The sequence below is a fragment of the Pezoporus occidentalis genome, unplaced genomic scaffold (genome assembly GCF_034315485.1).
Source record: "Pezoporus occidentalis ecotype Australia unplaced genomic scaffold, CSIRO_AGI_Poc_V1 ctg131, whole genome shotgun sequence".
Taxonomy (NCBI): domain Eukaryota; kingdom Metazoa; phylum Chordata; class Aves; order Psittaciformes; family Psittacidae; genus Pezoporus; species Pezoporus occidentalis.
The window spans coordinates 1,460,992-1,483,050 of record NW_026913115.1 but is presented as its reverse complement, the minus strand read 5'-3'; the positions used below and the strand labels follow the sequence as shown (position 1 = coordinate 1,483,050).

General features: G+C 35.6%; 1 protein-coding gene across 14 annotated transcripts in view; it reads right to left on the bottom strand.

The window, feature by feature from the left end:
- Positions 1 to 22,059, bottom strand: part of SOX6 (SRY-box transcription factor 6) — a 374,155-nt gene that overhangs the window by 24,332 nt on the left and 327,764 nt on the right. For all 14 annotated transcript variants that reach the window (XM_062608907.1, XM_062608904.1, XM_062608903.1 and 11 more), the window contains one exon: positions 7,798 to 7,906. In XM_062608907.1, the coding sequence (XP_062464891.1) occupies positions 7,798 to 7,906 (109 nt within the window). The remainder of the gene's footprint in view (positions 1 to 7,797; positions 7,907 to 22,059) is intronic.

The window sequence follows — 22,059 nt, the reverse complement described above, 5'->3', positions numbered from 1 at the left end:
TGTGCAGGCATTGAGTAACTCCGGGGCTGAGACACTGAGTCTGATCCAACACAATTGAAATACTTTATCCCAGATTCCTGATCTGTTATGAGTTATTCTGAAAAAATTAAGTGTTAAGAGTTATTATGAAAAAAATAAGTAATCCTGATACTCAAGTATCAGGCACAGCCAAATAGATTCATGGGTGTTAAAAATGGCAATCACAGTTAATGAAGGTCACCTTTTAACATCTGGTCTAATTAACCAAGATACTAAGTTATTTTATTTTTAAAATATAAAGATAAACTTCTGGGATTATTTTGAATCAAATTCTTATAACAAGAATTCAGGGGAATAAAAATTCCAGTACTTGAGCTTACTGCATTCTGTCTGGAAATGCTTCTTTGTTTTCAGACAGCTTTCACTGTTTTCTGATTTTCATCTTTCCCCTCTCAACTGCCATAGCAACTATTACAAATATTTATGCGTGACAAATACTGGCTCGGAGAGGCATTCTTTCCTCCAGTATTTATGAAGCACTGTCACAAAAGTGGGCAATACTTTGTCACGCATATACTACCTGCTGTTTACACCTCTGCATAGGAGGGTGTTAAGCAAGTTACCTCACAGGTTTGGATTGTGTTGGCAGCCTGCCAAGATTGATCTGCCTGCAAATATACGGTTCCCTTTCACCTCTCTCCTCAGCTGCTCGAAGTCAACCTTTTTGGAGTTAAGAAGGGACTGTGTCACCCTTTCATATAAGCAACTTACTACCAGGCATATATGAGAATGTTGAGGCTTTGAGTACATAGCAGAGGTGCTCCTTTAATAAAGAATTGATCTGGTTTTTACTTCATAGATTTGCAAAACCCAGGCATTTGTCATGATGTCTGCTCTTATCACCAGGGAGGAAGAAAATTAACTCCAACAGAAATTTGGACCTGGACAAGGCGGCAGTTTCTCCTCACCCTTAGGTATGCTGTACTACAACATGCCTTGCAATTTGGCTAGCTCCAGTCAAATATGAATGACAGGTGCTAACTTTATGGACATATGGAAAGACAGACTGATATTAACTGCTGCAAATATTGAGCAACTCATCGACCTCATATGTTGGTCAGCAATCCACCATCTGAAATGCTCCAGAACTGGGTTCTTAAGCTTACTACTGAATAGAAATACGTTATTTTAAAAGCAAAGGTGAGCTTGTGCTCCTCCAAACTATGGTTCAGGTCCAAAATCAGGTGGGGGGGTGGGGGGGTGGGGTGTGGTGTGTGTGTGGAAATAGATGATCTTAAGGTCCCTTCCAACCCAAACCATTCTGTGATTCAGACCAAAAACTATGTATATTGAAATGGGATTTAAAAGATTAAACTGGCGCTTACTACTGGAACCACCCTATTACCAATCATTATGCAGCTCGCAGTTCCTAACTGGCTTGTATTCAGCCTACCTGGAGCATGGTCAAATATACTATGATCAAACAAATAAGGCTTAAAACTATATAATCTCCAACACTGACATGGTATATAGAAAAACACAATCTTTAACAAAGGAGGTTAAAAAGGAACTTAAAAATTAGAGACTTAGCCAGGCAGTGAAAGGGAAGACATGGGCATTAAGGAGGACACAGACACTACTCTGTGAATTTAAGAATGTCAGTGAATTTAAGAATGTCAATGAATTTAAGAATATGGGCTGGTGCCAATCCAGTGCTGAGGAATCCAAGATACCTCTTAATGACTGACTTGACATTTAGGTTTCATAGCAAAGGTTATCCTTTGGGAGACTTTGAAAAGTAATAGTCTAATACAAGGATAAATAAACACATAGATACAGAGAAAGTAGTTAAACAGATCCCACCACATTATTTAAAATTGTTTTTATCTTAACTAGCAGGCAAGTACCTATCCTTAGAACTATGATTCATACTTAGCATACACTGGTAGATGAGTATCAAAGGAAGGATTAGCAAGTGCTAAACACAAAATTTACACAATCAAGAAAACTAGCAGATGAGAAATAGAACAAATGAAAACATCAAAACAGGGCTCAGAAGCAAGTGCATGTTGCCCAAATGGTAAACTGTAAGGCCAAATTCTAATTGGCCCCTGATTCTAATAAATTAACATGAATGAGCATGGAACTAAATGTTCAGTATTAATATGGCATTTCCATTTTCATTTAAAGAAATATTTTGCTTTATAATGAATCAGATTTTTCACTTGGGAAAATAGGACACAGGGAAGTTATTTCTCTTTTACAAAATCACATAGACAGGTAGTGGCAAAACAATAACATTCAGATATTTTTGCCCTGAGCCCAGGATCCAATCAAGAAAACTGTATTTTAGCAGATCCAGTTCTTTGGCAGGAATGAAGATCAGGTCTTGATGGAATTTAAATCTCTGACTGAGACTGCTGAAGGAAACCACAGTGCAACCTGAGCTAAGGTAAAATCAGTAATTATCAACAGGAATGTCAGGTCTAGTCTGCGGATTTCTGTCAACTATGGAACAAAATCTTAACACACTTCCTACAAATTTCTAAAGCATTTGACCACAACCACAAAACCAGAAGGATCCATAAACACAGAGCATATTATATAAGCACAAGATTCATAAACATAGAGCACATTATATGATTCAGAAGCACTATCACCAAAAGTCAGCATTTGTGAAAAGAATATAATTTTTAGAAATAGAACCAAAAAAACATATTCAGATCGTCTAATATTCGCAGATAACTGAGGCCCACCTGGCATTTAAACAGGTCTTACCTATGTCTATTCTACACACTCTGGTCAGTCATGTTGAAATAAGGGTTTTAGCTATAGCTAGATTCAAAGCTGTTTTGGTGTGTCCATGCCAGCTAGCTGTATTTCAGTACTGACAATCTCAAATGTTCAATATTATGAAGCTGTCTATAGAAAGAATGATGTTTCTTTTAGAATTATGAGGTTTGGAGAAAAAAAATCATTGTTTAGTTCTATAATTGGCTGTTGTTTATAATTTTGCATACCAGTCACAGAACATTTATGAGGCTCCCAAATCATGTTTTTGAATTTTGCTAGCTACAAATGTATCATATATTTTAGTATGACAACTTAGATTTCCAGGTAATCATATAAGTCTAATAGCTGTGAATTACTCATCAGTGGTGTCCCAGTCAGTGGTAATGTTTTAGAATACAGTTTGACCATGATTTTTAATATTGCTAGCCTAGTCCTGTTGGTGGCTAGAGAAAGTAATAGTGATGTCAGTTTATGTCATAGTTAATCTAAACCTCTTGTTGAAAATTTTCAGGCCTCCATTCAGATGACAGTTAGGTCATTATGAATAACACAAGCTTTGAATACAACTTTGAATGCTAGGTCATCTATGAAAGTACACCTAGGTACCCCTAATCTTAAAAAAAGTTTCACACGCTGAGAAGGGACAACTTAAGTTTTAAAAAGTCATTATTTAGTCTCCTTTTATATTTGTCTTATAATTGCACATAGCTAAATTTAAAGAATTTCAAGACTTGTCTTATAATTCATAATTAAAAAAAAAAACCAAAAAGTAGCTTCAGCTTCTGATCAATGAGCTAGCACCACAAGAGCTCCAAAAATAAAAGAAAAACATTACTCTGACCTTGTCAAACTCAGATCGCTGCCATATGCTATAGAAAAAAATATAGGGAGACAAATCATTGCTAAATACTATTACAAAGACATTCTATAAAAAACAGAAATGTACTGATATTTCTTATAATGAATTACTTGAACCTTAAAGGACATGTCAAAACTATGGGAATGAGGAGCACTTTGCAGATCTGGTCTATCTCGGCTGCCTGTTGGGATAAGGCAGACGTGTATTATGTCTCTGCACACTTTAGTTTCCTATGGGAATGCAAGTGTGCAGGTAGGCAGGGAGTGGAACTGCACTTCTATAATGCCCTTGATGTAGATCAGCTGGGAGATCAGGATGCAGCCCAAACTGCACCTCCTCCCAGTTTATGGCCAGCAGCGAGACTAAATTTGGAGTCCTTCAGTAATCTTTATTTTCTATGTGACTATGTTATTTGTGTAAAAGCACACAACAAAACACATAAATAATGTTTAAAGATGTCTATAGCAACCTGTACTCAAATGGACTATAAAATAAAAATGAAAAAAAAAAAGATTAAAGTAACAATGACAAAACAGGAAGGTGTGAAACACACTAGGTCTTTGAAGAATACGACTGTGGCTATTAGGAACCTTTGACATTCAGTTGAGACTGTGATCTTTGCAACACACTAAATGCAATGAGGCTCTCTAAGAGGAGGACACAGAAGAGCAACAAAGCTGGTGAAGGGTTTAGAGAATCCGTCCTACGGGGAGTGGCTGAAGGAACAAGGGTTGTGTAGCCTGGAGAAAAGGAAGCTCAGAGGAGACCTTATCATGTTCTACAGCTACCTGAAAGAAGGTTGTAGTAAGGTGGGGGTCAGTCTCTTCTACCAAGTGCAAGTGAAAGGACAAAAGGAAATGGCCTTCAAGTTGCTCCAGGAGAGGTTTAGATTGGATATTAGGAAAAATTCTTCACTGAAAGGGTTATTGAGCACTGGAACAGGCTGCCCAGGAAAGTTTTTGAGTTACCCTCCCTTGAGGTTTTTAAAAGATGGATAGATGTGGAACTTAGGCTTTAGGGTGGACTTGATAGTGTTAGGTTAGGTTGGACTTGATGATCTTAAGGGTCTTTTCCAACCTAAACGATTCTGTGTTTCTACAGAATAAGTTGACAAGTTTCTTAATAAGCCAGCGCTGAAAGAGACGTGTATGGAAGCACAAAATAATAGCAACACATATAAAAAACTTTGTGACATGCCAAACCTAGAAAGATCTGTGATAGTTTCATGACAGTTATAAGCATTAATATTCTTGAAGATTAACAGAGTCTGTATGTAGCACACGGTTTAAGTGCTGATATTTCAGCAGCACTGTTTTCACTGGACTTCTACTCTAAATAATGCCATGATAGAAGTGTTATCTCTTAGTTAGCTTGCCAAAGATAAGGGGCAAAACTTGAGTGATACTCTGAATGTCTTTTTTGCTTTTTATCTAGCCAATATCTAAATTCACCTTGTCTACAATTAGAAGGACAAATAAGCAGCTTGGTTTTGAACTCCCACCAACATTTTTTTTTTTTTTTCAGATCAGCAGAGGTATTCATCCAGCACCTCTTTTCCAAAGACATCTCTTGGCTGCTAAACAAAGTCTGGAAATCTGAATCCATTCATGAACTCAAGATTTCCCATGTGGCAACACACCATACCTCAAACTGCCCTTACTAGCTCTAGAAAGACATGTGCACTGTCCTTAAAATGGCACACATCACTGTAGCTTGGGTTACATATGTCAAAGCTTCTTTCTGCACTATCCAGTAACATGGGGAATGTCACTACTACAAAGTGTATCAAGATACTAAATTAAGAACACTAGAAAGGATGAATTGAAGGAAGTGAACTAAACTAAGAAATTCATCAGGGACTTGATGTCAAATGAATCAGTAACTGTGTATATGTAAGTATTCTATTGCAACTTTTCATCCCAACTGGGGAAATAAATATCCTTCAACACATTGAAATATGAGAAGTTGGCACAGGATGGAAATTCCTTTACAAAGTAGTTTATAAATAACTGTTTAGTCAACAAGTAATTTGGAAAGTCCATGTGTCTCCAAGTCCTTTTTTCTAGGAAAAAAAAAAGTCATTGCAAAACACCTGTCTGAAAGTTATTTTTTTACCTACATTCGGTTCATTGTTTTTCTGTTTAAGACAATACTGGAGTGCCCAATACAATACACACACATACACATACAATAAGGGAATCTGAAATTTATTGGTTTTATAAAGGACTATTGGCAAAATAGATATGGAAAATCAGAAATGCCTTATTAAGGTGCTAGCTTCCTTCTGAGTATTATTTGTAACAAATGGCTGATGAGCTTCAGTCATCATCTTACTGTTATGAAGACCTGAAATTTTGACTATGTCAAAATAATTTAAAAAAAATGGGCAAAAAAACATGTCAGCCTGTGCTTCTGTCAGTTCTATGTCATAAGCTAATCATGATATTAAGCCAATAAGTAGAAATAGTTTGCTGAATTGAATTTGAGAGTTAACTATTCTGTATGGATGAGTCAATACAGGACCTGTATTGGATCTTGGATCTGAACTTGCAGCTTCTCCACTGTATACAAGTCCTTGCCCAAATTACTTTTATATTCAGCTTTTTTGTTTGCCTAGAGACTGATTAAAGATATGTATGTTGGTTGGCAAGCAAGGAGAATCAGGGCTCTAAGATGTTTTATCACAAGCATATCATGTACTATCTCTACAGTAAAGAAAACATAACATTTACATGGACTGCTGTTGTCAGACTTCAAAATGAAGGGACAATTTGTGAGACATTACCTGGACTGTTTAATTCTGGGTCACAGAGAGAACAGAAAATGTGCTCATAAGAATATTTCTCTATACAGAAAATAATAATGCCTTTTAATCAGAAAAATTCTGTTGGTATTTCAAGAATAATTTGAAAATAATCCTGTTTGTCAACAACCACAAGTTTATTGGTCCTATTCTATTGATCCAATGGAAAAATTTAGGGATGTTTTAACCTTTTCTCAAGAACAGTGGCACAGCTAGAACTTACAGAAGCTGTAAGGTTTAAAAAGAGCAGGATGATTCTCAAACAGAAGTAAATTGAGGGGGCAAAATGCTGCATAATAGTCTGTCTAAATAGTATATTAATCTTACTACCCTAACTAGTAGGGTTCCTATTTATTTTCATGTTCACTTTTAATGTATCATAGGGTAGAGAGGATATCAGTGGCACTCGCTTCCAGACTGTGCATGGTAACCTTGCTAGAGACTAAACTCAGTCTTGATAAACATCGATTTCCACCTTTGGCTTGAAACTGTACGCCTGATATATAGATCTCTCACTAAAATGACTGAAAATTCACTGAAGGCTTATATAATGAAAAAGACATTTTCATATAGAAAATGTGAAATATTTTTCCATTATCATTTGACAGCTGCCTGTCAATAAAATTGTGCTTGCTATATCTTGAATAGTTTGTGAGTGCATTGACGGGCAGACTTCTTAAAGAGCTCTAACTTTCTTCAAAGCTGTTAAAGCCTTAAAAACTGGTGAAAAAATGGATATGTATATATTGTCTTACTAAGAGAATTTTCTCCATGTTTCCTACACTTTCATTAATAGTATAATCACTTAAATAACAACTGCTGGGGGAAATTTACTTGTGTTGCAGAAGCGTTTAGGGGACTATACAGTCCTTTTCATAGAATCATAGAACAGTTAGGGTTGGAAAGGACCTTAAGATCATCTAGTTCCAACCCCCCGTGCCATAGGCAAGGACACCTCGCACTAAACCATGTCAACCAAGACTCCATGCAACCTGGCCTTGAACACTGCCAGGGATGGAGCATTCACAACTTCCATGGGCAACCCATTCCAGTGCCTCACCACCCTCACAGTAAAGAACATCTTCCTTATATCTAACCTAAACTGCCCCTGTTTAAGTTTGAACCCATTACCCCTTTTCCTATCAATACAGTCCCTAATGAAGAGTCCCTCCCCAGGATCCTTGTAGGCCCCATGTATCTGCCCTTTACTGTGGACTTCTTACAGTCTCACAAAAACACACAGAAATCATTCAAGTGTTACCCTGTGATGTAAGCTAGACAGGACTTACGACACTGGCAGCATATCAGCCACACCATTCTGTGATGCAGTGTTCAAAAACCCCCAGTCAAAATTGTAACTCACCTTCTGCATCTTCTGGCCTTGTAAGATCAATGACACCAGCGCCCAGTTTTCCGTCTTCATTTGGTTTCCCTGTTATCTGTGGGCCTAAATTTTCAAATCTTGTTCTCTCCTGGAAAAGAACAGAAGCAGTCTTAATGCTTCATATAGGATAATTATTCTATGCCTGTGAATATGTGTATCCACTGATACATGCCTTATTTTTAAAATCTGAACAAATAATGAATGCATTTAATTAGAATTTCAACTCAGGGAAAATTTTTACAGATTCTGAATGTTTGCATTTATGAAAATCAGTTTTAAATGTGAAACATATACAGAAACTTTGAGATTATTTTGATCTGCATTGCCATAATGCATAAGCAATTGTACATGCAAATACAAAACACTCTTGGCAGCCAACAGTGCTGATCGACGCTGCTCACTTTGCCTTTCCACTTGCTTTCTAAGTTAAACTGGAAAAGACAATCAACATTTGGAGACATGAAAATTCAGAAGTCGAAAGAAGTTTGTATTAAAATATACTGCTAATTTACTGGAAAAAGCACTTTTCCCCTGATATGAGATTCAAGTTTGTGTTCATACCTCTGAAAAAACACAAGTTTGAATTTTATACTAGAGATTTTCTAAGACAAGTGTTTGAAAGAAGGAATAATAGATGACAGAACTGATATTATTATTTTGTCTAGGAATTTAAATTGTACCTCAGTGGAAAGAGAACCTGAGGGGATTAAAAAAAAAAAAAAAAAAAGAAAAAAAAAGGGGGGAGAGGTGGATGAATGAACAGTCCTATTAAAAAAGAAAGCTTTTGAGAGCTGGAGACCTCAGTAAGAAACCTGGAACTAGAAGGTGAAAACTGAAAGGTATTTTATGTGTTAGCCCAGTTCCTCAGTCAACTATTGGACAAGGGAATATAAATGCCACTGTAATATTGTCTCACAATAGTAGTCTCTGTAGTACTGTGTATCAGTAGCAAAGTGTTCAATGGTTATCATTAATTTAGTGTTCTCATTTGAAGGAACATAGCATGCTTTCCCTCTTGCCTTGTTGTTACCTCTTCAGACTAAACTTGGCATTATGTTATACTTGTGAAAGAATGAAACCTTGTTGTTCATTACTATGAAACAATATTAAATGTCATGTCAGCTTGAATTTGCAGACATGAAATACCAGCTTTCAGCTCTATGAACAGTTTCTCCATGTTATACTTAATGCATTATGCAGAAGTAGAGTGCTGACTGCTGTTCAGTCTATTGTTCAATGACCTAGTTTTGTGCTGTGCATACTAGACATAAGAAGAAAACACTAGGAATTTTTTTCCTGCAAGATGGCTAGAAACTTGGAAATATTCTTAAGGAATAAAACCCCCCATACTTGATGGCTTTGACTCCACCTTTGTTCCACCTCCAAATACTACTTCTTTCCAGTGTGGTTACTGCCCTATTATCATTATCTTTCAGTAATAAAACTCTACTAGGCCAACAACTGAGGAATTCTTTCGATTCCTCAACCTTTTGATTCCATCAGCCATGGATTTTTTTTAAATTATTCTCTGTTTAATTTGTAGAGGAAGACTAGAAAATCTGACACTGGATTTGCCACAACATGCAGCTGAGGCATTTCAGTTGCTAACTGCATTTCTAAAAATTCCTCAGACCTTTCCAGTTGTTGAACAAAATAACTCTGCATTTTATATTTGATTAAGTTCTTATTTTCTTCTATAAAATCTGCGATTGGTGACAGAGCTTACATATAGAAGGGACTCATAAGAAAAGAGTTACAAAAGTAATATGACTGCAGAAAGGCACTGCAATACTAGAGACACAATATTTTACTGAAAGATGTTGTGCGATGTAACAATACACCTGAATCATCAGGATGGGATCTGTTATACTGCTAGACAGAATAAAAAGTAAGTTTGTCAAGAATCCTGCGTTCCATCACAAAGGGCTGATTTGCAGTAGAGATAAAAACAAAGAACAGTACTAAATAAAAACAGCTTTTGGCACATATAGTGTCTCTTCCAAAATATTTGTGCTGAAAGCTTTAAGTATGTTAATACAGTACCTGCAGTATTCTTGGAAAAACAGCTTTTAAATGTGTTTCAGAAGAAGGAGAAATACCTTTCTACTACAAAAATCAACAGACCTTGCTACATATCAATCTGCAAATTTGGAATATATCTGTAGTCATTCATTCTCTTTGATTTTACCAAAACATATTCTGCTAAAAAATAAAAGGTGAAAGAAAAAAAGAAAGTTTCTGGAAGAATATCAATATTTTGATATGGAAGAAGGGAAAATTACATTATAAGGTTCAAGAACAGTAAAATGATAGCACTTACACTATAAAAAATACCTGCTCTTGTCAAACAAAGATGATGTACTTAGGGTTATTTAGTAACCTCTTCCTTCTAATTCATAAAAAGCAGTAACAAAGCTAGCTGTATTTAAGTCTTTGAAATGCCTTTTGAAGTCATTCCTTTGCTTGCTTTTTTACTGCAAATAATCTTCATAGTCATCTTAAAAAAAAAATTAATATTTCCAATGGGTTTAGAGTAATTCAGAGAACTGTAAAAAATAAAAAATATTTCCCAATACTAATGATCTTTTTATCTAGTAGATGCCTTTACAATTCCATGAAATACCACAAATTTATATGAAATTTATTATTAGAGAGGAAACGTGTGCCACTAGGCTCCAGTCCTTTCTTTATGGGATTTGTCTTTGTGCCCATCTTGCATTCATCCTGAAGAGAATAGTTACTTGCACTAGAAATCCTTTATAGGTATACCTTTTTAATAATATGAGCAAGGACTGAGAGGAAAATTGACTCTGTACATAAAATTTCTATATGAACAAAAAAAAGATCTACCTTCATTAAAAGTAAATGGCTATACATGTCTGCAATAACAACTATATTCCCTACACGTGTATTATATTTGCACATATGTACATCGACTGTTGGATATATACTACCTCCCTAATCTACATTACCAGAAAATTTCAGTGAGTTTGTAATAAAGTGCAGGTATTTTCTTTTTTTTTTTTTATAGTGAAAGAGCATTTTAGACTTCTGTTTTGAAATTATTTATTTTTTTTTTTTGTGCTGGCTACGGAGCTTATACTGTATATTCACATTAAGTTTTCCCATTTAAATGTCAGAAAAAAGGTTTAGGACATGACACTGACAACCCTTTCTCACGACTAGATCAACACAGTCAATTGGAGTTTGTGCTAGAAAACTGAAAGCTCTTTCCAGCATGATTCAGATCCTTTGTACTTTTCATATGTTGAACACACAGTAAAAGTAATCACTTCTTTAAAATGAGAAAAAGAAGAGCAAAAAGATTCTTCTTAGCAGCCAAATCTCAATTTTCCATTCTGTGATATGATTAGGCACTTATTTATGCATTGTCAGTCACAAACATGCAGAAAACGTAAAAGTTATTGAAAAAATTAAAGTCTGCTCAACCGTCTTGCAGGACTGTTGGTTCTCTAAGTGCTTTGAAATTATGATGTATGAGGTAGATGTTGCATATTAAATAAAGATATTTAAATTATAAAGCCCCCGTTAGTGAGAGCTGATGAATGTTAAACGTTATGAGCCACAAGGCTGTGGCATCCATCATATTCACATATTATCACAGTCAGTGATGGAGCAGACCCAGTGATGACAGATAGACTGCTAGATAGTTATCCCTTATTTTCCAGAGTCGCCAAGCAAGCCTTTCAACCCCTTTGGCATTATTTTTAGCTTTGCATTAAATTAGCAACTTTCCCGTCACGTTCTGGCAGAAAGTATCAATTCTTTCTTCACATGTGGAAGGTAAAAGAATGATTTAGTGAAGCAACGAGTAAAGGAAAAGGAAGCAGTAGCCTCTACTTCTGAAAAGGCTTCAAACTTTAAATGACTAGAAACAAATATAAAATTGTGATCTTGTGAAAGAACAGCAATGAAGCAGTAAGCACACAATAATGGCTTTTCTCTACACTTAGATGAAAGCTGAATTTTTGATGTGCACAGTATATTTTCATAAAATTTTATATACTATGTTTTATACACTTATTGGCTATTCCATTATAATGTGTGTGCTAACAGTAAAATTGCTCTTAAATTTATGTGTGTTATTTATATGTTCCCACATAACAATGCTTTTTGTTGTAAAAAATATTCTGTTTATTAATGTAACTTTACAACCACTGCATCCAAGATCCGTGGTAAATTAATGACATTTTTATTATTTTATAGTGTCATTAAATTTTTACTGATCACTCCATCAAACAGAAGCAATAAAGGCCATAATGCAAACTGGGACACTTAGATCAGGGGAGCAGGAAGGCATTCCATATAGTCAGAAGTAAACGGCTTGCTATAAATGATATTTATACCATCTTTAAGGGTGTGAGAATACTTGGACAAGTTTGGCAAAACTGTTTCTGAAGTAATGTGGATTGTGTACTTAAATAACAGCTTACTTGCCAGCAAGACAATTCTTTTTCAGACCATATGCGAGAAGATGACTGATCACATCCATCTCTTGAAAAATAATATACGAAATGTAATAATACACTGGGCACCCCTCCCTTCTGGATTACCAAGACTGATCCGACTATACCCATGCCTCAAATTATTTCAACATGCTTTCTTTTTCCACATCTGAAATGTATGCTTAGTCTGAAATGGAAAATGTCATGAATGCTGAACGTTGTGTGAAAGATTGAAAATATATATATTTTTTGCAAACAAATACTTTTTATTTAAGTAGACGTGTTTGGATAATGATGTAATACCCTTTATTTCAGTAGTCTAGCATGGAAGCAGTTACCAACATCAATTTAAAGAGGCAGTTTCTAGAAACTGAATTAATACGGGTCATTCACAGAAGCCACAGAACATATTACAGAAGGGATATTATTTCTTCTGAGGACAGTTCTTTAGTTAGAATGACTACAAATAATTACTGCATGTTGTCTGCACATATAAATGCATTTCAATTGAATTATTCAATACTAAATGTTCTAGTAGTTTATTTGCTAATCATAATCTATTCTCTTCATGTACCATGGACAGTAAACAACAGGAAAACAACTTAGTATATTCAAAACATAAAAAGGACATTTTCAGTAGAACACAAAAAAATATTCCCAGTTTGAACCAGGAGGAATCACAAAACCTTTTTTTTTTTTTTCCCTGGAAAGTCAAGATGCAAACATCCCAAGCTTTTCACTTCTCACTACTTTTAAATGGCTAGGACTGAAAAGTTAAATTACCCTCCACTTAGAATCTTTTGCAACATCTTGGCACACAAGGGATAATTACAAGTTGACTTTCAGCCTTATCTCTGGATATTTTAGTTATTACGGGTGGGAAGTTTAAACATTAAGCTTATTACAGCAATGTCAATCATCCTACTGCTGTGCGGGCATGCAACTGCTGGAATTCTTTGGATGGTAAAGTAGATAAACACAATAGTGGCATTATTGTTACAATTAAAATGAAGGCCTTTGGTTTTACAGAACTGTGGTGAATATCTAGAACTTGTTTTCAACATCACAGCAGCAGGAGTTGCTCCAAGAAACTGGAGAAATGAAATTAGCAAAGTAGGCAAACTTATTGTAGGAATGCCAATATTGCAAGATACTACAAGATACAAAGTGTATCTTTTCCAACCACTGATTTACAGGTTGCACAAATGAAGGAAATGATGAATTCTATGAATGCTGACACAACCTGACCTTACTTTATTTTTTATTTAAGTGAAATACCTGAATTTAATGATCTCAGGAACCAAAAAGGGACAGTGAATTTTCACCCTATATACTGCTGGGTTCAGTTTTTGAAGGCCCTTATGTTGTAAATAAACTGTTCTAGTACTATCTTAGTACGTATGCTGAACATACAGCATGGACTAGTATCCCTGCCACAGACTACACGTTTGTGTTACATTACAGTGGCACAAAGCAAAGAACTTGCTTGAAAAGATGTGGGGAGAGAGAAGCCGTTAGGTCCCCTTTTAAATATATTCATCTTTAAGCATAACTGGAAAGTAAGAGGTTAAAAGCAGATAACAGGGAATTTACTCTAAAATTTTTGCCTGATTGGCAAGCCTCAGCTGGCTTCCACGTGACAATGGAACATATGCAAGACCATCATAAGCAGAAAATACTCCCAAGTGGCTCAGTAATAGAATAACATAGTGATTGTCATGATATGGGACTTTCTTCTTTTCAGTCAAAATTGAGAATTGCAATTTCATCAAAATTTAAAGTGTCTAGAAAAAGGTTTGAAAGTGGAGTGTGTAAAGGCAAAAATTTCATCAAATAAATAACTGTAAACCCAGACAGCCTAATTGTAAACACTCTTTTTAGCTAATTATTTTAGAAGTCTGATTTTAAGGATTAAAATTCTTAGAATCTCTGTTTAGTGTGAGCAGTATCCATCTTAATCTCTGAACTCAAATAAGAAGGATTTAGATGAATTCCCTGATTATTTGGAACATTCAGCACGTACTAAAAAGCTAATATACTTCAGCGAATTGAAACTTGACTTTGAAAATAAGTATATGATTTAAAAAAAAAATTAAAAGCTAAAAAAGAACAGATAGCAAATGTTTCCACCTAAGTAGGATACATACCAGTAACTATTGCCACACTTACAGGGACTCCTAAACTATGGATCTGCCCTGGTTAAATTACTTTCAACAGGATTACTGCACTTACTGAGCCCCCTTAACCAAATGCTTTATGTCTTTGTTCATATGGTTTTAATATGGTTTTAACCAATTGCAAGGTTATTTATAAGTTTGCAACTCCCCAGTAGTTAGAGTTATGAAGCGTTCAGACTTAAGCATATCCAGTTGTGTGGTAACCCAGCTACTGCTTTCATGCGGTTTCCAACTTTTTATTCATGCACAAAGGCATGATGCATGGCAGTATCTGAGAACTTTCTTATTAACTCTTTGTTTCAGCAGCAAATTCATCCAGCAATCTACAGTAAAATTACACATAAGTTAAAAGGTAAAGATTAAAGAAAATTAAAAGAATCATATGGTGATTGAAATTCCACTGTGTGTGGAATGCCACCTTAGGCTGATGAGACGTCATCAGTCCTGGAAAAACAAAGGGATAATCAATTAAATTAACAGCTGGTAAATGAAAAGCAAACAAAAGGAGTTACTACTTTACACTGTGCATAATATGGCTGTAGAATTCACTAGAGGTCAGAAAGAGTCCAAAGCTTGGGCTGTCACTTGCTTTTAAAAGAGCTGGATAATTTTATGACTGTTAACAACATCTGTAGTTACACATGCTAAGATAATCAAATCTCATGTTCCAGAGTGTAAGCTGTTCAACTGTTGGGGTCAAAGAGAAATTCCGTTGTTCTCTTTGTTGCTCCCTTCCCTCCTGACCAACATCCACAGATGATTAAATGGGAGTCTTCAAGGAAGAGAAGTTAATTTTCTTTTATAACACTAGGTATTGCTCACTAGATTTAAGGGAGAACTGGTAAATGGTATAGATCAAATGTATTTACAATAATTTACCTTTAAATACAACCATTTAAAAATTCATTTTCTTTTAACTAAATACACACATGTGCATTTTTGTGAGAGACAAAAATAAACATGAGTTACAATTTACATACACTTCAACTAGGTAAGAGCCAAACTGTTTGTTGGTTTGGCTTGGTTTGTTTTTCTGTACTGTAAACTGACTAATGGAAGAAATTCAATAGCTACTCCTGGACCTTCAGAATGGTCATTCAAATTTCTAACATATGAGTTACAAGAATAAAAGCATTGAGACATTGCAAACAAATGGGTTTTTTTCCTAGCAGACTAAATACTACGGAGGAGCAATAATATACATTTTGCTATATTTCCATTTAATTCAGCAGCCAGTTGGACCTTGTTAGTTACAGCCTCATTTTCACTAAGTAAAAATGTCTCCATTTAAAAATGGAGACATTGAAATGCAATAAAAATGTACAAAAATACTTTTACCAAATTCATACAATGCCATTATTCTGTACGTATATCTGCATGCTACCCCGAACTTTCCTGTTTGAGACTAAATTTCATTAAGAGTACTGCCATGCATTAGGATCAGAACAGAATTTAGAAGATCAGAGATCTGGTTACTAGCCTCAAAACTGTGAATCTCCTTTTCTCTTAATCATCTAGTAATATATTCCAGGCTGAAAACACATCTTTAGCAAGAAGCCACAGCAGTATAACAACCAGCAAAACTATTCTAGGTTCAGCACAACAATTTTTTTTTTGGAATGGAAAAAAAAAGGCAGAAAAGAAGTCACCAATTTCAGTTTTAGTGTGGTGTTCTGCAAACCTCAACAGCACAAAGCAAATTCAGCTGCCCTCCACAAAAAGTTGGGAAAAGAGAGAACTTACTTAAAAAAATCCCGAACACACACAAAGATGTGCACACATGCCACTGGTCAAACATCTTGAGAAGCAGTATTATGTTCTTATATAAACAATATGGAAAATGTAAGTGCATGCAAACAGACATATACACGTTTAATTTAAAACCTATAAAACCGAAGGGAAAAACAGATGACATTCTCATAGATACTGCTATCATTTCAACTCTGATTTATGATAGGCACATGGCAGATTTTGCGACATGATCAAACAATACTGGAAAAAGCTGTGATAAAAATGAACTACATGAAGCAACAATCAACAAATAGTAATAAATGCACTTTTCTTACTCTACATGTGGGTAGTAGTTATAAGGGTTTAAAAGCAAATATTTCAAATATTCTATTTGCAAGTAGTTTTGCAATTAAAGAGCTAAACATCAGGGAAAATAAGTGCATTTTATTATAGCACTTTTTTAACATGAATAGTGCTGTGTACTGTAAGTATAGATTCCAGTAGCTCCATTAGGGTAAATCCTCCAGGGCTTTGGAAGTACAGACATCTAACCCAGATACTCTAAATGAGTCACTGAAGGTACCTACCCCTTTTTTTTTATCTCTATAAGCAATGCAGGCCTCTAGACAGGGCTGTTCCATCCCACTTTCAGGAAGACACCTGAAGTAGTTTAAATTGGTGATGCAAAAGAGACTTGGGTGCAAATGTTCATATTCATATTTAGAATTAGAAATGCAATCAAGGCTGTTAACAAAATCCCACCAAATGCTACTGTTTTCAAGTATATGCCTTGCCTTGTGCTGGATGTAAATATATAATTGCATACCATGCATATAAAGATTAAGTAGGCTTTTTCTGTATTTACCAAGCTGATTTTCTTTTTTGGTAGCATTTTAAGTATACTTTTCATGGTTGCGTTTTATGATTGCTGTTATATATTGCTCTGTTTATGCTCAGGCCTTTTTTGTTATATTCAGAGAGAAAAGAAACATATCACTAAGGATTAAGGATGGGTGACAATGGAACAATGATAATAACATCATTATGCAGTGTTTTGCCACTTGTATCCCCATCACTGCCATGTTTTTCTCTGATTATTTCAGCCTCAGGAAAATGTGCTGCTTACTATTTATGTCAGAAAGGCAAGATTACTGTTTCCATGATTACAATATCAGGTACGATGTGCATACTGCCTGTGATAATATGGATGTACCACTCAACTAGTTCCTGTCTTTAATCTTCTTTCAACAGTAAAAAAAACAACCCAAAAAAAAACCCAAACAAAACCAGTAAATTGCAGATTCTTGCAGCCTCGTGTAGGTCTAAATCTTGTAAGATGCTGACTACTTTCACTCCAGTCTAACAGAGGCCTCAAGGACATAGACAGTCATTACTTAACTCCAGGGGAATATTTATGCACTTAATATTAAGAATGGACTAATGCCCTTCACTGAATGAGGGCCAAATTATGTAGTTCTCATACATTTACACTGAATCAGAGAATAAAAAATAAACAAAAAACTTCTTTCCAGGCTGAAAAAGATGCTTTCTCCTTCTTATTGATTACTCCTTTTTCCCTTTGAGGCAGGCAGGTTGAAGGCCTTCTGGTTTGAAGAAGAATTATTCTTGTTTAGGAATAAACCAATACAAAGTCAAGAACATCGTCCCTTGCATTGTTAATGCAAGGACAAAACCTTGCATTAACAATGTCCTAGCTGGAGGCAGAGAAACAACTCCCTAAAAGTGAAATTGCTATGTTATTCATTTTTCAATTGCAATAAGAGCTAAATTGCTTATACTTTATGTTTCTAAAATTTGTACTCAAGGACAAAGCAACCCAAATTGGATTCATGAACACTATAAATTCATCAAAACATACAAACAAAAAGCAATAGGATAAGGGTTCAATTTGCTCCAACATGCAAACACAGGCAAATAGGTACTTCCTGGAAACTGGGAGAGATTTACATCTCTTGGAAGGAGTAAGTCTTCATGCAGGAAATCTGAATCAAAATAATGCAAGAAAGGGAGTACTTTAAAAGGTAACTGAAGGCTATGCATTTTTTCATGCAGAAGCTGGGAACCCTTACACCTCAAACCATCTTAAATGCAAAATGAATTCCTATGGGCTGAAAAAATTATGTGGTTTTACTGCTGCAATATACAAAGACAAAACTGCTAGTCATCTATAGCTAATGCTACTGGCAAAAATCCATTCTCTAGCTTTTCATTTAAAGTGGAATGATTTTATAAACGTTGTTTTGTTTTTATCATGAAAAGCTTGCTTCAGGTTTCCCACATAAGATATCCATTAAAGTACTTTTCAGCTCAATGCAACAATGACAGTTTAGAAAATGCTTTTATACCTTAACAACCAATCTTGAATGGGAGTTTCAAAAGTAGAGGTTTCACTCACAGAGCATATTAGGCACTTATGTCCCACTTAAGACCTATTTTTGACCTCATCTTCAGCATAAGCATAGACTGGGCCCTACTACCTTTCTCTGCATTTAAAAAGAAGGTTTTCTCTCTTTTTTGCTATCCTTTTTCATCTGCTCTAGATGACATATATGGTAAAAGTTCATGTGATTCACTGAAGGAACATTCCAGCACCTCATTCCAGTGGAAGATTTTTGTTGCTCTGTGGACAAACAGAATCCATGAATAGGAGGGAATTTTCTGTCTCATACCTTCCTCACTCCTTTGTGTACTCCTCTGCTTTATAACCATGATCATATTTTCTAGCTATGTCATACAGAAAAGAGAATAATAATGTCTTGGGAAAGTAACTGGTATTTTTGAGCTTTTTACTATTATATATGTAGGCAATTGTAATACCTACCACATAGTAGTACCCAAATAATTTCAAAAAGGAGGTTGGTAACTGTATCTTCAGGCACAGAGAGGGGAAATTATTATCTTCTGGTTACTCAGAAAGTCGATGATTAAGCTGAGAACTGAACCCAGGATTTCTGAACATTAGGCCAGTCCACTGGCTGTTATGCCACACTGCCATAAATCTGTTTGATGGATTTTTCAGTCATGGAACATTAAAGCTCTTGTCTGATTAATATGTTTAAAGAAAACAGTACAAACAAAAGCAAATGTAACACTTAAATTATCTGAGATGTACTGCTTTGATGTCACACTTGGATAAAGGATTTCCTACTGGAGACCTATGTACACTTATATATACTGAAAAGTATTTTAGGCAGTACCAGTAGCTGGCATAATGATATCTATTTCTGTCTGAAAAGGGAACATAATCAGTTTTAGTTGGCTAAGTACAATCTGAGCCAACTTTTATATTATGACCAAAAGCTTGGCACTGCAGTAGCAGTGGCAAGTAGCAGAAAATTGCTTACAGTGTTATTTGCCAGATTACTTGAACAATTTGCATTGGGTTTTCAAGAGAGTTTGAAGTATGAAGGACTTAAGATCTGGGACTTGGGACTATGGATTTTTGTTCCTAGTTGCAACAAGATACACAGGAGAGAGTTATGATACAGTATGACTGACTAGGTGAAGCATTTTTTAATATAAGCCACCTGAAACATTTAGGAACAGTTTGGTTTGAACTGTTAAGATATATTTTTTTTAATTGAAGATTTGGAGAGCCAATTGATTTAGATTAAATGCTCAACCTTTCACATCTACTTAAGTTTCATGTTGACATTGTACTAAATATGGCCATACAGTTTGTATTCCAGATAAATTGATCTGACTACAAGCCTCACTCTTTAGCATCATTTTTACTCCTAGATAAATCAATATTTAATATCTCCTGTAACAGCCCCAGTAGATAATCTTAAACCTTTTCTCCATCCCATTAAGTTACCTTTAAAAATTCTTTATACAAGGCTTCACAGATGACTTCTGAAAAACTAGTTTATGAAAAGCAGCCTGAAATTCATTAATTCAGATGGAAAGGGTTTTTTAATCCTGCTTCATTGTGCTGATCTTTAAATCCATCTCTGTTTAGCTAATTCTCTTGCTTAGCTAATTTGTAGAATAAATAAATACTTCTTGTATACCTGCAACACAGATTTAAAACATAAATACCCTTCTACTGCTTGCTATATGGGACAAGATATCTCTAGGGTGTGGATTTTTGCAAAAACAGGCTGTCCACACCCCTCCCTGACTCCCTTAGAGGGTGGGTACTCTGCATCATCAGGTACTAACCTCCACCTAGCTCCAATCCTGCTGCCACATCAGCTAAAAGAAACAGTGATAAGCAGCAGGACAGACCCAGGCATCAAACACATTCCAGCCTCCATTTTGAACGTTAAAATCTGAAGTCTGCTCCCTCTCTCCTCTCCACCCTCCAACCTGGTGGAGCAGCTAAAAAGGAAGCAAAACATCTCTTCTGCCTCCCTCAAATGTCCCCTATGGCTAAGGTCCCGAGTGGGATAAGAGTCTTTGATATTAGAAGAATGCAAACAGCAAGGCTTAGGTTTGCTGCTTCTTAGGGTTTAGAAAGAGAGATGTAAGAAGAATTTCCAATTCTTATATATTAGGAGAACTGAAAGGGATGATGCCAAAAGGCAGGAAAGAACTATATAGTCTGGAGCTATCTGGCTGTATTTCCAACATGCAAACTATAGGATCTTTATATTACTATCTTTGCTTTCCCTCACTCTCATTTCCTACTCTTACACTCAAAGTGCAGTTTCACTGCATGTAGCAGTAAAGCTCTGTCCCATTCCTCACCTTCCAACCTACTGGTTCCCAACATGAACAGTCCACAATCCTTTAAATCTTCTGATGCAGCTATTTTTGGGGTCAGGTTTAAAATGCAGTGAGTTTTCACTTGCTGGAGTTTATTAATAAAAGGGGAGGGGGGACTTTTTGTTTTCAAAGCCATGTTTTGCCACTTGTAAAGCAGAGTTGCTCAAATAGTTAACGTCCTTCAGGGGTAAGTGAGCTGCAGACCAGGTTGCCAAGAACCTCTTTGTACTGGAGAGGCAGTGTACAGAACCTAGATAGCGCTTGCCTTTCAAATCTGTTAAAGATCTTCATCTCAGGAACTATATCTGCTTTGGTTTGATTTAAAGCACAGCCTAAAAAGGGTCTAATCCTAAATGAGCTCTGTCATCACTAAAAAAATAATAATATTAAAAAAATTAATGTCAATGATTAACTGACAATGCAGTTTTCAATTTTCTCTCTATTCCTTTGCTACTCCAAGCAATCAAAAACATGATAAATTGTGTATTTTGCTTATGGAAATGTTCCTTGTTTAGCTTTGTTGTGAACTCAAACCCAAGGCACATTTGGCAACAAGAATGCAGTTGTACAGATAACATATCCACTGTATAGCAAAAATACATGAAATAATATTCACTTTTCACCATGTAAGATGTTAGTGGGAATTCTACTGTAGAAATTGTGTGCTATTCTATTAATTAATTAATATGTGGCATACAACAGCAATATGAGGATGATGTTTTCATGAGACAATACGAGAGTCCTAGCAAAAGCACAGTGAGGGTAAGTAACAGGAAGAGCAGCAGCAGAGAGAAAAGGAAAGGAGACCCAAGCTAGCAGATCATTGCAAACACTACAAGACACTTTCCTGCTCTCTCATGATAAAAGAAGGATACAGACTTCCACTACCTAAACCATAGCTTGCACCACATTTAGAGCATTCTTAATACAACAGAAGTGGAATCTCAGAACAGTTTAAGGATGAATAAGTAATGCGGGTGCTGATTCAGAGAGGTGCATGTGCTGAAATTCATCCTTAACATAGCAAATGCCTTATATTAGGAGAACTTCAGTGGGGTCATAAACAGGAAATTGAGTGCTCTTTTTTCCCTTTTAACTGGATTCCTTATGTTCCCATAACGTATATTCTGAGGTAG